General features: G+C 70.3%; 2 protein-coding genes across 2 annotated transcripts; both read left to right on the top strand.

Annotated features, from left to right (window-relative positions):
- Positions 1 to 794: 794 nt before the first annotated feature.
- Positions 795 to 6769, top strand: ANPEP (alanyl aminopeptidase, membrane). Its single transcript, XM_082488853.1, has 20 exons — positions 795 to 1563; positions 1802 to 1947; positions 2034 to 2170; positions 2254 to 2380; positions 2499 to 2653; positions 2733 to 2846; positions 2964 to 3107; positions 3225 to 3290; positions 3434 to 3499; positions 3708 to 3880; positions 3970 to 4046; positions 4201 to 4331; positions 4418 to 4473; positions 4599 to 4746; positions 4902 to 4993; positions 5173 to 5283; positions 5375 to 5542; positions 5624 to 5764; positions 5902 to 5983; positions 6223 to 6769. The coding sequence occupies exons 1-20, from the start codon at positions 917 to 919 to the stop codon at positions 6379 to 6381; spliced, it is 2940 nt and encodes a 979-aa protein (XP_082344979.1). The 5' UTR covers positions 795 to 916; the 3' UTR covers positions 6382 to 6769.
- Positions 6770 to 13191: 6422 nt separating this feature from the next.
- LOC309676262 (mesoderm posterior protein 1-like) lies at positions 13192 to 14581 on the top strand (the record flags this gene model as incomplete). Its single annotated transcript, XM_082488773.1, has 2 exons — positions 13192 to 14103; positions 14519 to 14581. 2 exons carry the CDS (start codon positions 13192 to 13194, stop codon positions 14579 to 14581), a joined length of 975 nt encoding a protein of 324 aa, XP_082344899.1.
- Between the last annotated feature and the right edge of the window lie 1275 nt (positions 14582 to 15856).

The following is a 15856-nucleotide window of genomic DNA, read 5'->3' as shown; positions in this document are numbered from 1 at the left end:
CGTCCAGGCCCCAGACGGGGGGCTCTGCGCCGTGGGGCGCAGGCGAAGCTGTGCCCATGGGACCCCCCATCTCCCAGGCACATGCTGTGCCGGTCGGGACCCCCAGCTCGCCCGTGGCACGTGCTGGCTGCTGGGTGGCCCGTGGCTGGTGGAAGCGGGCACGTGCCTGCTTGGGCTGCGTTCACGGGCCCCGGAGTTTGACCCCCGGGGGGAAAGCCCAGCGATGCCACCCTGGACTTTGAGAGGGCCGCGGGCAGGGTGGGCTCCCCAGCACCGTCCCACACCGCCCAGACCCCCAGACCCACACTGTGCGCCCTCCCGCTCCTCTCCCGGTGCGTGGGCAGCCCGGCGAGGCGTACCCCTGCCCGGCTGCAGGCGATGGCCCCCACCCGCTGTCCCCTCGGGCGGTCTCTCGCAGGCAGAGGGGCAGCCGGGAGCCCCCTGCAGCGGCGCAGACCCCGATACTCGAGGGCAAGCAGGGCGACGCTGAACCAGAGGCTGCGCTCGGGTGCCGGGGCTGCCCGCCCTGCCCCGCGGCGAGGCGGGGACGTGGCCGCCGGCTGTGACCACTCGCTCTGTCCCTCCTTTTGCAGGGCCAGGCAGGTGCTTGGGATGGACCCCGGGAGTCCTGGCCCGCAGCCCGCGCCCGCTCCTGCGCTGCCCATCCCCGATGGTGCCATCCCCAGCTGCTGGGTTTGCCTCCCGCTGTAGTGGCACTGGGTGTTAGTGCTCCCGCAAGGCCGGGGGGCGGGCGGGTGGAAAAGCTCATCCTGGGCGCTGTCACCACCGGGAGCCTCATGGTCGTTTAATACTTCACCAATTAACTTGGACTAATAAACCTTGTGGGAGAGAGAGGCTAAAAGCCGTGCCAGCCAGGCAGTGCCTCCTGCGCCAGCACCGCTCCCGCAGCCCCACCATGGCGGCCGGCTTCTTCATCAGCAAGAGCGTGGGCATCGTGGCCATCGTGCTGGGCGTGGGGGCCGTGGCCACCATCATCGCGCTCTCGGTGGTGTATGCCCAGGAGAAGAACAAGACGACAGATCCTGCCACCACCGTCCCCACCACCACGGCCGCCCCCCATACCACGGCCACCCCCCATACCACGGCCGCCTCCAACACCACCGCCGCCCCCAACACCACCGCCGCCCCCAACGAACCCTGGAACCGGTGGAGGCTGCCGACGACGCTGAAGCCAGAGTACTACGAAGTGACTCTGCAGCCCTTCCTGAGGCCCGATGCCAACAACAAGTACATCTTCAAGGGCAACAGCAGCGTGGTCTTCGTCTGCACGCAAGCCACCGACCTCATCCTCATCCACAGCAACAAGCTGACATACACCATGCAGGGGTCCTTCCTCACCTCCCTGCAGGCAGAGGACGGCTCCAGCGCCCCTCTCATCAAGAAGACCTGGCTGGAGACCCCCACCCAGTACCTGGTGGTGCAGCTGCACAGCCAGCTGAAGGAGAACCAGCGCTACCGACTCTTCAGCATCTTCACGGGGGAGCTGGCCGACGACCTGGCCGGTTTCTACCGCAGCGAATACGTGGATGAGTCGGGCAATACGTAGGTGGAGGGCAGGGGGCCGGGGGGGGGGCACGGGGCTGACCTGGGGATGGGGTGAGTTTGGGGCGTCTCTCCCACTGGGATGGCGGGATGGGCTACGGGGAAGCCCCTGTGCCCGCTGTGTCCGCACGCCGCCCCGGCGAGGAGGGGGCTGGGGGAGCAGGCGGGGCGAGCGGAGGGACCCGGGGGGTGCCGGCCCTGCAGAGGCCCCCCCGGCGCTGACGGGGTTTGCTTGCAGGAAGGTGGTGGCCACCACTCAGATGCAGGCGGCCGACGCGCGGAAAGCCTTCCCCTGCTTTGACGAGCCGGCCATGAAAGCCAACTTCACGGTGACGCTGATCCACCCCTCCGACCACAGTGCCATTTCCAACATGCCTGCCACAAGTGAGTGGGGCGGGGGGACCCCGCCGGGGGGGTCCAGGGGCCCGCCAGGGCCACGCGGTGACCCCCAACCCCTCCGCTCCCCGCAGGCAGCCGGCTGGAGGTGATCGACGGGGAGAACTGGAATGTCACCACGTTTGAGACCACCCCCAAAATGTCCACCTACCTGCTGGCCTTCATCGTCAGCCAGTTCACCTACGTTCACAAGACCTCGGAGGACGTGCTGGTAGGCCGGGGGTGGGGGGCACCGCTGCCTGCCCGGGGGTCTGAGCCCGGCCGGCGCCTGAGCCCCACCTCTCTCCCTTCCAGATCCGCATCTGGGGCCGCCCCAAGGCCATCGCTGAGGGCCAGGGCAACTACGCGCTCCAGGTGACTGGCCCCATCCTCAACTTCTTCGAGAGGCACTACAACACGTCGTACCCGCTGCCCAAGTCCGGTGGGTGCCATGGGGTGGTCATGTCTCCCGGAGGAGCCGCCAGCTGTTGGGGGGGGGGTACGAGCATGCCGGCGCCCCGGCAGCAGCACGCCAACGGGACCCCGCTCTGTCCCCTTAGACCAGGTCGGCCTCCCTGACTTCAATGCGGGCGCCATGGAAAACTGGGGGCTGGTGACCTACCGGGAGAACTCGCTGCTCTTCGACAACGCCTACTCCTCCATCGGCAACAAGGAGCGGGTGGTGACCGTCATCGCCCACGAGCTGGCCCACCAGGTAGCTGCCGGCCCCCCCGCCTGCCCCGCCGGCTGGCTGGGTCGGGCCGGGCTGACGGGGTGCCGTGCTCCCCCGGCAGTGGTTCGGGAACCTGGTGACGCTGCGGTGGTGGAACGACCTGTGGCTGAACGAGGGCTTTGCCTCCTACGTGGAGTACCTGGGCGCCGACTCGGCAGAGCCCTCCTGGAACATTGTGAGTGCCGGGGCCAGCGGGCAGGGGGTGCAGCACCCCCCGCCCCCCCGGGGGCTTCCCCCGCTGCCAGGAGGGCGCACGCAGGGCTGAGGCGGCTGCTGGCACTCACCCCTGCAGAAAGACCTGATGGTGCTGAACGAGGTGTACACGGTGATGGCGACGGACGCCCTGAGCACCTCCCACCCGCTCTCCTTCCGCGAGGACGAGATCAACACCCCAGCGCAGATCAGCGAGGTCTTCGACAGCATCGCCTACAGCAAGGTGGGCGCGCGGAGCCCCGGGCGCACGGGGACGGGGCGCAGGGGTGCCGGGGCGGGGGGGTGGGTGGGCTGCGGGGTGCCCCGTGCCCCCAGGGTCTCTCACTCGCTGTCTCCACAGGGCGCGTCGGTGCTGCGGATGCTCTCCGACTTCCTCACCGAGGACGTGTTCAAGGAGGGGCTGCAGGTGAGGCTCTGCTGGTGCCGGGGGGCACCGAGCCCCGGTGCGGGGTGGGCTGCCCGTGGCAGGGGTCTCCCCGGGTGCTCTGCAGGTGTCCTGCACCCCGGACCTGCCCCTGCCCACCCGTCTCTCCTGGTGCTCTCCCGCAGTCCTACCTCCACACCTTTGCCTATGGAAACACCATCTACACGGACCTCTGGCTTCATTTGCAAGAGGTAGGAGGGGGATGGCGGCTCCCAGCTGCTCCCCCCGACCCAGCCCCTTCCCCACCACTGCCCGGGCTCTGGGCGGCTGCCGGTGGGTGGGATGGGGCCGCAGCCATGCCGCCGCTGCGCGCTGGGCGAGGGGTGCAGTGCCGGCTGAGCCCCGCATCCCGCCTGGACCCCACGGCACCGGTGACCCGCGGCGCCGCCCTCCCCGCAGGCTGTCACGAGGAGCAATGTCTCACTGCCCACCACCATCAGCAACATCATGGACACCTGGACGCTGCAGATGGGCTTCCCCGTGGTGTCCGTCGACACCCTCACTGGCACCATCAACCAGAAGCACTTCCTGCTGGACCCCAACTCCGTGGTGGACAGACCCTCCATCTTCAAGTGAGTGGGGCGGGGGCTGACAGTGGCGGGGGGCCGAAGGGGCCGGAGGGGCAAGGGATGATCCCACCGCCTGTCTGTCCCCGGCACAGCTACACCTGGACCGTCCCCGTCACCTGGATGACGCGCGACACCACTGGGGACAGGTACTGGCTGACCACCGCCTCAGGTACGGCGCGTCCCGCCCGGGCTGGGAGGGGGCGTCGTGCCGCCTCCTTGGGGGAGGTTGGGGTCCGCTGGGGGGGCACTGGTGGGGGCGGCTGAGCCCGGCCTCCCTCGCGGGCAGGGGGCGGCTCCGGCAGACCCTCCTCTCCCCCTCCCAGCAACCAACAACGCCTTCAAGGTGAGCGGCACTTGGCTCCTGCTGAACCTGAACGTCAGCGGGTACTTCCGCGTCAACTACAACCAGGAGAACTGGGACCAACTCCTCAGACAGCTCTCCACCAGCCACCAGGTACGCGGGGGACAGCCGGGGCCGGGGCGCGCACCCACACACCCCACTCAGGGCTGCCCTGAGATGCCGATTCTGCCCTCTCTCAGGCCATCCCCGTCATCAACCGTGCCCAGATCATCGATGACGCCTTTAACCTGGCCAGGTGAGCCGTGCTGGCTGCCCCGCCTGCCCGCTTGGGGTGAGGGGCGCCGGCGGGGTGGGCGCCCTGGGAAGGGGCAGCGGCTGTGGGTTCGGAGGGCTGACGCTGCCCTCGCCCACCCCTCCCAGGGCCAGGTACGTCAACGTGACCTTGGCCTTGAGCACCACGCAGTTCCTGCACCAGGAGACAGAGTACATGCCCTGGGAGGCGGCGCTCAACAACCTCCATTACTTCCAGCTGATGTTTGACCGCAGCGAGGTCTTCGGGGTGATGACGGTGAGCAGTGCCCCCCGCCCAGCCCCGCAGCCGGTTCCGCCGCTTGGCAGAGCCCCGTGCCGGGAGAACGGGGGCGAGGGGCTGGGTCTGCACCCGGAGCTGGGTGGGGGGCTGCTGCCGGGGCCACCGGGCACTGACCGTCCTCCTGCCCGCAGAAATACATACAGAAACAGGTGACGCCCCTCTTCAACCACTACAAGAACATCACCAACAATTGGGTCGACATCCCCAGTGGCCTGATGGACCAGTGAGTGCCACGGCCCCGGGGCCAGGCTGGACCCCCGGGGTCTCCCCAACTGTGCCGGGACGGTCACCCCTGTGTGTGCTGGGGAGAGGGCACGGCCGCACTTGCGGTGCGGCGCTGGCAGATCGGTGCCCGGCTGCCGTGTGCTGGTCCCCAGCCCCACGCGGCCCCTCTCTGCCCAGGTACAACGAGATCAATGCCATCAGCACAGCCTGCTCCTACGGCATCGCCGAGTGCCAGAAGCTGGCCACCGATTACTTCCTCCAGTGGAAGAAAAACATCGGCAGGAACCCGTGAGTCCCCAGGGCGCCCCCGCGCCACGGCAGATGGCCGGGCTGGGCGCAGTGAGGGGCTCCCAGCTGAGACGGCTCTTCTCTCCTGCAGGATCCCCCCGAACCTGCGCTCCTCCATCTACTGCAGCATCGTGGCCACGGGTGGGGAGGAGGCCTGGGACTTCATCTGGCAGAGGTTCCAGGAGGCCACTGTCGTGTCCGAGGCTGACAAGCTCCGCACGGCCCTCTCCTGCAGCCCCCATCCCTGGATCCTCAACCGGTGGGTGCCGGTTCCCGGGTGGGCGCCGTGGCTCTGCCCCAGCCGGCCCCTCACCTGGCGGTGTGTCGTGTCCCCCCCCAGGTACCTGCAGTACACACTTGACCCCAAGAAGATCCGGAAGCAGGATGCCACCGCCACCATCAACAGCATCGCCAGCAACGTGGTGGGGCAGCCCTTGGCCTGGGACTTCATCCGCAGCAACTGGAAGATCCTCTTCAGCCAGTGAGCGGCGCAGCATCCCCCACCTGCCTGTGCCCCTGCGGGGGGTGGCGGGTGGTCCCCGAGGGGTCAGGGCAGCCTTGAGCCCCGGTGCTGCTCAACCCCGGGTCCCTGGCTCAGCCGTCCCTCTGCTCTCCCAGGTACGGGGGCGGCTCCTTCTCCTTCTCCCGGCTGATTTTATCGGTGACCCAGCGGTTTTCCACGGAGTTTGAGTTGAAGCAGGTGAGGCCGGACCCTGGCGGGGTCCGTGGCGCCGGGCACCGGGGACCCCCGGCCCTGGCAGGAGTGGGGACACAGCTCTGTGCTGCCGGTGCCCTGCGACTCACTCGCCCTTTGCCGTCAGCTCCTGCCCCTGCCCCTCACGTGCCCAGGGGTCCGGGCAGCCGGGGTGGTGCCGGGGGGCTGCCGGGGGGGCTGTCGGGGTGCCCCACACCTGCTCCAGCCCCTCTCCTCCCTGGCAGCTGGAGCAGTTCAAGGCGGACAACCAGGACGTCGGCTTCGGGTCGGGCACGCGGGCGCTGGAGCAGGCGCTGGAGAGGACCCGCGCCAACATCAACTGGGTGAAGGAGAACCAGCAGACGGTGCTGAACTGGTTCCAGAGTGAGGGTCTCCCTGTCTAACCATGCGGCGCTGGCCGCCATGCCCCCTCCTCCCGACCCGGCCGCGGGACCAGCTGGTGGGGCTGAACTGACGCTCGTGGACCCCACCGCCCCGCGCCGGGCTGGACCCTCACCCACTCCCCACTCTGCTCACTCCATCCCCTCCGTCCCCCAGCCCCACACGCTCCCTCCCAGTGGCCCCCCCGCATCCGCCCCGGCCCAGCCCAGCGGGGTCCTTCGCTGCTGGTGAGGGGTGGGGGCCGATGCCCGCGGGCAGGGCCTGGCGCCTGTATGATGGGCAGTGGGGTGGGATGGGGGGGCTTTGGGCTGGTGGGGGGTCCCGCTGCCCTCGGCTGCCCGGAGCGGCGCTGGGCTCTGGAGGCTCGTGCAAGGCTGAGGGGTGTAAATAAAGGCTTGCACGACGGCTTTCGCGGGGGGCCCTGGATGCTGGGGGGCACGGGGGGCACATGTCGGCTTGGGGGGCTGCGCCGGAGCCCGGGCAGGAAGCGCCTGGGAGCCTGTGCTGGGCACGGGGCGGGGGGCCGGGGATGCAGAGCCCCCCCGGGCCGTTAGGAGCCTGGTGCTAAGTGGCTCTGGGGGCTTTGCCGACGCCAGCCCCCCCGGCCCCTTCGTCTGACGGCTGGGTGCGAGCTCTCCTGCTGGGCCCCGGCCCCCCGCCCCGCACGGGGGGCTTGGCGTGCCCGGTGCCCGTGGCCCTGGGTCCCCCCCGGGGTGGGCGCTGTGGGGTCGGGGCAGGAGGCAGCCGGGGCTTCCCTGGGCTGCCCCGACAGGAGGGGGTCCCAGGGGACTGTCCCCCATGGGCTACTCAGGTCCCCGAAGGGAACGGATTGGGCACAGGGATGGGTCGGGACCCGGTGGGTGGGGGGGAGCTGCCCCTCCAGCGGTCAGTGGGGTGGGGAAGCCCCCCCGGGGGGGTGGGGGGTGTCCCTCCATCACCTCTGGGGACATCTCTGCGCTGCCGGGTGGGCTGGGAGGGGGCACCAAGCAGTGCCTGGCTGGAGGGGGAGGGGGGTGCCCAGGGCGCAGCCGGTGGGGTGCCGCAGTAACGAGTCGGGGGGCAGCAGTGCACGGCAGCTTTAATGAGGAGCACTTCCCCGACCTCCGTCCGGTGGGGCTCTGTGGCACGGTCACACTGCCGTCCCCCGCGGGGCCTCCATGGCCGGGGGTGCAGGATCAGCTCCATCCCCCCCAGTGCCGTGCTGGGGTGCCGCTGGGCAGGACGGGGGCTGGAGAGATGAGGCTGTCCGGGGCCGGTGGGCTGCTGAGCTGTGCAGACAGAAAGAGCTGTGTCGGGTGGGCGGCCGTGGGGAGGTACTGTGCCCCCCACCCTGCACCCCCCACCCGCGCCAGCTCAGCACGCATCACGCTGTGCCCCCCGGCCCAGGCAGACACCACCCGAGGGTGGTGGGTGCGGGAGCAGGGTTGGGGGGGGGCTGTGGGTACCTGGTCGTGCGTGGGCAGCTGGGAGTCACGCGCGGGGGTCCCAGGGGGCCCCGTGTCTGTCGGTCCTGCCCCGGGCGCCTGGGGAGGGGCTGCGGGCTCCAAGCAGCAGGAGGAAGCCGTCCCGGTGCCCATGGCTGTGACGTGTCTCTCGGGGGCCTCCAGCGGAGTCACTGCTCGGAGGCTGCACGGCGGTGATGATGAGGACCCCCAGATGGAGCCAGGGGTCCTGTACAGCTCCAGGGGGGTCCCCGCCACAGGGATGTAGGGGGGCGACCCCCAGGCCCCCATCCCCATGTCGGGAACCCCAAGCACCTCTGGGGGGGGCCCTGCAGCAGACCCACAGGGGGGTGACCCCCAGGACCCTGTCCCCATGCCGGGACCCCCATGCAGCTCCGGGGTCGTCCCCGCCGTGGGAGGTGACCCCCAGCCCACAGTGCCGGGGGGCGAAGCACCCCGCGGGGCCGGGGCCGGTGGGTGCAGGCGGGGGTCCGGGCTCTGGCAGCACCCCAGGCCCTGGGGGCAGAGGGGGCAGTGCCGGGGGGCCGCCCCCTGCCGCCGGGCCAGCGCCTCCTCGCTGAGCCCCAGCAGGGCCGAGAGGTGGGCGATGTAGCGGATGGCGAGGCGCAGGGTCTCGATCTTGGTCAGGCTCTGCCCCGCGGGCGCCAGCGCGGGCGGCAGGTAGTGCCGCAGCCGCAGCAGCGCCTGTGCCAGCCGCCGCATCCGCAGCTTCTCCCGCTCGCTGGCACTCTGCCGCGGGCCCCCCGGCCCCCCGCGCCACCCTGGCTCGCCCCCACCGCCCTGCTGCCCCCAGACTCCCAGCCGCCGGCCCCGTGGGGGACGCGGGGATGCGCTGGAGGGCTCTGCAGAAGGGGTTGGGGAGGTGGCGTTGGCGAGACCCCCAGCCTTGTCCCGCAGCAGGGCATGGCCCACTGGGGGCTGGAGGCCACAGGGCAGGAGTGGGGCTGGGGGTCCAGCCATGGCTGGGGTCCACTCTGCCGCCTGCGTCTGGGGGTGCCCAGGCAGCCCCCAGCTTTATGCAGGGCCGGGCTGTGAGGTGACACCTTTGTGACTGCCTGGAGGTGTCAAAACCTACAGAGCCTGGCTGGGGCCGGCCGGGAGCCTGGGAATGCCGGACCCATTTGCAGAGGTGTCAGTTCTGACTCCTCCGGCCCTTAATTGGCACTGCTCGGCGCTGGGAAGTGTGCAGGGACCAATTCACACGGCCGTGAGAGATGCTAACGCGCTCACCAGCCCTGCCAGGGCGCGCGGCAGCTGTGCCAGGCTGGCTGCGCTGCCGGGGACAGCGGGGACTTGACCTTCCAGCGCTGGGACCCTGAGCCGCCAGCCCTGACACCCAACGGTGTCCCCCCACCGCCCCTGCCCTCTGCGCAGCTCCCAGCCCCAGGGCTGCGTGTCCTGGGCGTGCTCCCAGCTCCCACCGGCCACCCTGAGGGGCAGGGGGATGCAGGAACGCCGCAGCCGGGCTGGTGCGCGGGTGGTGGGACCCGTGTGCTCCCTTCCCCGGTGATGTTCCTTCACCTGGCCGTGTCCCTGTGGGATGCAGCCCTGGCTCTCAGCCCCTGGCGAGCTCTGGAGAAGGAGGAGGCACAGCCCGAGTGTTTGTGGGGCCCCACCGGGCTGTGCTCCCCCCGGCGTGGGGCTGGGGCTCCCTGTGCTGCTTGTCCAGCTGCTGCAAAGCCCAGAACCCGCGTCAGGGTCCCCAAGGCAGCGGGCAGCACTGTGCTGGGGTGCTAAGCCCTTTACAGAATCACAGAATAGTCAGGGTTGGAAGGGACCTCTGGAGATCATCTAGTCCACCCCCCCTGCCAGAGCAGGGGCACCTACAACAGGTCGCACAGGACAGCGTCCAGGCGGGTTTTGAACGTCTCCAGAGTGGGAGACTCCACAACCTCTCTGGGCAGCCTGTGCCAGTGCTCCACCACCCTCGAAGTGAAGAAGTTCCTCCTCATGTTAAGATGGAACTTCCTATGTTCAAGCTTGTGCCCATTACCCCTCGTCCTATCAATGGGCACCACTGAAAAAAGACTCCTCCCATCCCTCTGGCATCCTCCCTTTAAGTATTTGAAAGCATTAATAAGATCCCCCCTCAGTCTTCTTTTCTCTAGACTAAAGAGACCCAAGTTCCTCAGCCTTTCCTCATATGAAAGATGTTCTAATCCCCTCATCATCTTCATAGCCCTTTGCTGGACCCTCTCCAGCAGATCCCTGTCTTTCTTGAACTGGGGAGCCCAGAACTGGACGCAGTACTCCAGATGCGGCCTCACCAGGGCAGAGTAGAGGGGGAAATGGATGCTGCAGGGCATCCCAAATCCATTTGGATTTGGGAAATGGATGCTGCAGGCCATCTGTAGGATGCTGCAGTGCAGGAGACCCTGTCAGCACGCGTGGGCTGGGGGTGGCAGCAGGAGCAGGGGGGACGCAGTAGGATCGGGGGGAGGTAGCTGCCTGCCCAGCTGTGGGGCGGGCAGCGCTCCCGGCTGCAGAGGGCCGTTTGCCGGGATGCTTTTGAGGCGCCCTCCCCCGGGCTGGGCAGAGCCTCCGGGCACCATCCCTGCCAGCCGTCCGCATCCCGGCCGGAGGTGCAAGAGTGCCCAGCCAGGGCTGGGAGTCCTGCAGCCGCCTGACCCCCAGGAGGTGCTGGAGGAGGGATGGTGGGTCCGAGGCAGACGGTTAGGTGTCCTGGGGAGGGCCCCCAGCAGTGCCCGGTGGGACCCCCCTCAGTGGGAGGGCTGGCTGCTCCGCTCCTGGGGGCACAGGTCCGAGCCGGGCACTGACCGCCTGGGGAGGGCTTTGGCCGACAGCACCATCAGGAGCCCTGCGGCTCTGCGGCCCAGCTCCACCCCAGTGCCCTCTCCACATCTGCCCCGCAGCCCTGTGCCCGCACACCATCAGTACAGGCTGGAAGGGTGTGGGGGGACCCCATCTTCCCCGAGGGGAGAGGGGCTGCGGGCTCTCCCCTGAGGGGGCTCTGACCCCACGGCCAGCACCGTCACAGCCCAGCCGCGCTCCAGCACTTGTCTAAACACAGAGGGAGGTGGGAAGCGGCCGCTCAGCGGGGCCGCAGAACTCATTACCCAGGAGCTCATCGGCTAATGAGACCCAGGAGGGGGCCTGGGAATGGGGGACAGCGGGGCCAGGGCAGCGCCGAGGGGCGTGCGGGGAGGGGGCTGTGCCCCAGGCTGTGCTGTAGGGCGCAGAGCACCCCGCTGCGCTCCCGGGGCCGGGCTGCCGAGGGACCCCCACCGCAGCCCCCAGCCCCAGAGACAGGCTCGGGGGCGGCGTCAGATGTCTGTGCACCCAGAGATGTGCTGTGGGTCCAGGTTGGCACTGGCACCCTTGGACCTTGGTCGGGGCAGCAGCACAGCACTTCCTCCAGAGAGGGCAGAAGGGATCAATAGCAATTAACTCCGGCATTTTTGTGCCGTGTCTGCAATGTCTGCGGGGAGATAACAGCTGGTTCGCTGCTGATAGCCTCAAGGTGTACGTGCCTGAGGCAGGGCTCGGCCGCGGCCGGGATGAGGGGTGACGCCTCAGGGTGCACATGGCTCTAAGCCGCAACAGCGCTGGGTGCCACGGCGTGCTCGGTGGCAGGAAGGGACCGTGGCAAGGGAGCACCGGGTCCCCACAGCCCCTGCACCACTGGATGCCCAGAGCCCTGCAACAGCCACACAACGCGGCTTTGAAACACTGGGGGTACCCCTGCCCAGGCCCCCCGCAAGGCTGGGGCTGCCATGGAGCAGCGTGCCCAGCTCTGGCGAGCGCGGTGAGCACGGCAGGAGCGCTTTGCCTGTGGTGAGCGATAAGCAGGATTTATCTCATCACCTCTGCGTCATGGCGCCACCGGGGAAAAGTGAACAAGCTTCATGTGACCACTGGGAAACAGGAGGCGGTGAGCCATGAGGCACCGGGTCACCCGCCCTGTCGCCAGCGCTTCCCTGGGCCCCGTGCCCACCCCTGTGCCTGATACCTCATATTGGGGAAGACTGCAGAGCCGGTATTAGGGGGGCTGTGCACACCTGATATGGGGGGTCCCGTGCCCACCGCCATACCCCCGGGGCTGAACACGGCCAGTATGGGGGGGTCCCGTACCCACCGCTGTACCCCCAGGTCTGTGCATGGCTGGTGTGTGTGGGGGGTCCTGTGCCCACCACCGTACCCCCAGGTCTGCGCACAGCTGGTGTTGGGGGGTCCCGTACCCACTGCCATATCCCCAGGGCCGTGCACGGCCGGTGTGGGGGTCCCGTACCCACCGCTGTACCCCCGGGGGGGTGCGCAGCGCCGGGGAGGGGGTCCCGTACCCCAGGGCACCGCGGGGCCGCGCTGCCGGGACGGGCCGTGCTGCCGGGGGGGGCGGTGTCGGTGTCGGTGTCGGTGTCGGGGGGGGCGCTCCGGCCCCCCCTCCCGCTCGCTGATGGGTTTTCCTTCCCGCGGCGCGGAGGGGTTTCCGTGGAAACGTTCGCACCCGCCGGCACCGACACCTGCGGGGCGTGGGAACGCGGCGGGGGGGCCCCTCCCAGCACCGCCCCCCGCCCCGGACCCCCCCGGACCCCCCCCCCCCCCGTGGGGGTCACCGCGCCCGGGCCGCCCCTCGGCAGCACCCGCCGGTCCCGGGCTGCGGCCGCGGCTCCGCGCCGGGGCTCAGCGGGCGGCCGCGCTCATTAGGGGCAGCGTGTGAAACCCCATTAGCGGGGGCTGCGGGGAACCTGCCGCGGGGGGGGGGCGTGTGTCGCCCCCCGCACCGGGCGCGGGGGTCGGTGCCCCCCAGAGCCACGCTGGGCACCGGGGCTGCCGGGCTGGGGCCGCGCTGCGTGGTGGGGGACGTGGGCACCCAGAGGGGGCACTGCTGCGGCTCACACCCCGCTGCAGACCCCAGTGCAGACTCCCAGTGCAGACCCCACAGCAGACCCCACTGCAGACCCCTGTGCAGACCCCTGTGCAGACCCCAGTAAAGACCCCGACACAGACCCTGCTGCAGACCCCTCTGCAGACCCCATAGCGGACCCCACAGCAGACCCCTATGCGGACCCTGCTGCAGACCCCGATGAAGGCCCTGCTACAAACCCCACTGCCAACCTCACTGCAGCCCCCACTGCAGCCCCTGTGTGGGGCCCAAGACCCCTCCTCAGGACGGTGCCGGGGGGTGAGGGGTGCCGGGGGGTGGGCAGCACAGAGCAGCCTCACACCGCTGGGGTAAAATTCGTCACCCGCCTGTTCAAAGCCGGCTGCCCTCGGCCCCCCCCGGCCTTTGAAGTGCTGCTGATGCCGGCCACGAAGGTGCCACTTCACACCTCTGGCCCCACATAAAGCCAGGGCGGCTGGGGGACACCGGCACACGGTCCCACAGCCATGGCCCACTCGGCAGCCCCCGGCCTCCCGCTCCCCGCCACGGCCCTGCTGCAGGACTGGGGCTGCCGCGGACCCCCGGACCATGAGGGCTACAGCAGCAGCTCGCCCGCAGCCTCACCCGACTCCTGCGGCCTCTCGTCCCCCGCCGCTGCCCGGGGACCCTGCCGCGGTCCCGCCGCCCCTCGCTTGCGGGGCGGCCCTGGGGGCAGGAAGGGGGTCCGGGGTTCTGGGCCGGGGGGCCCGCGGCAGAGTGCCAGCGAGCGGGAGAAGCTGCGGATGCGGCGGCTGGCACAGGCGCTGCTGCGGCTGCGGCACTACCTGCCGCCCGCGCTGGCGCCCACGGGGCAGAGCCTGACCAAGATCGAGACCCTGCGCCTCGCCATCCGCTACATCGCCCACCTCTCGGCCCTGCTGGGGCTCAGCGAGGAGGCGCTGGCTCGGCGGCGGGGGGCGGCCCCCCGGCACTGCCCCCTCTGCCCCCAGGGCCTGGGGTGCTGCCAGAGCCCAGACCCCCGCCTGCACCCACCGGCCCCGGCCCCGCGGGGTGCTTCGCCCCCCGGCACTGTGGGCTGGGGGTCACCTCCCACGGCGGGGATGACCCCGGAGCTGCACGGGGGTCCCGGCATGGGGACAGGGTCCTGGGGGTCACCCCCCTGTGGGTCTGCTGCAGGGCCCCCCCCAGAGGTGCTTGGGGTTCCCGACATGGGGATGGGGGCCTGGGGGTCGCCCCCCTACATCCCTGTGGCGGGGACCCCCCTGGAGCTACACGAGACTGTCACCTCCAACGCATCCTCCTGGCTGTCCCCTCCTCACTGCGCAGGGGCAGGGGCCCCCCCGGACCTCCCCGGAGACCCCCTCCTGGACGTGGGGCTGACGCTGCCCGGGATCGTGGATGCAGGGACAGTCACCCAGGTACGTGCTGGCAGGGGTCGGGGTGAGCCCCGGTGGCCCCCAGCATGGGGTGGGCATGGGGCAGGGCTCAGCCCCATGGCGTGCTCAGAGCCCCCTGGGCTTGGGGGAGCGCGGGGACTGGTTTTGGGGTAACAACAGCCTTGTCTGGGGTTGGGAATAGAGAGGTGTCCCCCCTCCTCCCTGCGGCGGGTGCATGTGGATCCCTCAGCCTGCTCCGATCCTCCCCGGTGCCATCCTCCCTCGGGTTTGTCGGTGTCCCATCAGCTGGGCCACCGTCCTGCTTGTCCCTGAGCCAGAGCCCTCCTGGCGGGTGGGCGCTGCCAGCCCCCGTTCCTGCGCTCCCTGAGCCCCCAGCCCGGCCCCGGCCCCCTGCCCTGGCCGGTCACTGTCTCACCCACCCTCTGCTCCCCCCCAGGACCCCTCCATGGACCTGCTCTCTCTTTTGGAGGCTCTGCTCCCGCCACAGCCCCAGGACTGACCCGGACGAGCCTCCAGCTGCCCAGTGCCGGAGCACCCGCTGCCACACGGCCCCGTGACGCACCGTCCGGACACCTCCAGCTCCGGGAACGCATGTCCCCCCTTGGACATCCGAGAGGTGGGGGGGACGAGAGCTGCCTCCTGTGTGAGCCCGCCGCTGGGCTGGGCTGGCTGTGCTGGGCTGGCTGCGACTGTACATAAATAAACCCTTGTGCCCCTCCGTGTGTCACCGTGTGGCGGTTCCCGCGGCAGGAGCTGGGCACAGGATGGGGTGCAGTGTGCCCGGGCCACCGCGTTGGCTCTGGGAGCGGGTTTGGGGCCGGGAGGGGATGGCTGAGGGTGCAATGCCGGGTCTGCAGCGGGGGAGGCCGTGGGCATCCCGCCGGGCGTGGGCAGGGGCTGCGGCACGCGGCCAGCGCTGCCTCGCCGGGCTGCAGGGACTGGGGACGGCGGCGCACAGCTGCGGCACAGCTGGACAGCATCTGGGAAAGCAGTTGCAGGGAGGTATTGGGAGAGACACCTCCTGCCCCGGGACCTGTCCCCCGGCCGGTGAGGGGTGGGGGCCACCAGCGCCCTCCGGATCCAGCCCCAGGGCTCAGTGTGAGATGAGCATCGCCTGCCATCCCCCCCCCCCCATGCTGTGAGACCCCCCCACAGCGCAGGGTTAAATGTGGGTATTTGGGGTCCAGCAGAAGGGAAAGGTGTGGGGCCGGGGTGACCCCATCGGGCTGGAGCCCCCTCGGCGGCTGGGAGCGGGGGGGGGCTGCAGATGGCCCCCGCTGCCCCCAGCCCCCTCGGCGGCTCCCTGCGGGGGGCGGGGGCCCGCGGCCACCGGGGGCTGCAGACTCCATTACGGGGACCACGGTGGGGCTGACAGCCCGGTGCTAATGTGCCGGGGGGGCCCTTCTCTGCCCACCGCGGGGGCCCTGGGGCAGGGGGGCTCGGGGCTAATGAGCCCCACCTACCTGTGAAACGCCTTGCTAATAACCTTAATTCCCGCTGCCGGGGGGAGGGCGAAGCCTTTGAGATGCAAAGCAGCCCCCTTGCCCACCCCCTCCCCCCCAGCCTGCAGCTCCCCCCAGCCAGGGCTCAAGGGACTTGGGGACACACGCCAGCCACTGGGGACGTGCTCCGGCTGTGGGGACAGCCACGCTCTGGGGGAGCAGCAGGCAGAGGCAGGGCTGGGAGAAGGGACCTGGGGGTCTCTGGGAGCCCCCCCCCAAATGATGCACCCCAAAGCGAGGAGCCTCTTGCACCCCGATCCCCGGCCCTGGGG

Source organism: Vanellus vanellus (assembly GCF_965231255.1).
Source record: "Vanellus vanellus genome assembly, chromosome: 11".
Taxonomy (NCBI): Eukaryota; Metazoa; Chordata; class Aves; order Charadriiformes; family Charadriidae; genus Vanellus; species Vanellus vanellus.
Note: the sequence above shows the minus strand (reverse complement) of the source record. Positions and strands in the feature narration are given on the sequence as shown.

Coding starts and splice junctions, on each gene's coding strand:
- ANPEP (XM_082488853.1), top strand. CDS start 917: ATGGCGGCCGGCTTCTTCATCAGCAAGAGCGTGGGCATCGTGGCCATC. Junction 4,047..4,200: donor CTGGCTGACCACCGCCTCAG/GTACGGCGCGTC, acceptor TCCCCCTCCCAG/CAACCAACAACGCCTTCAAG. Junction 5,284..5,374: donor AAAAACATCGGCAGGAACCC/GTGAGTCCCCAG, acceptor TCTCTCCTGCAG/GATCCCCCCGAACCTGCGCT.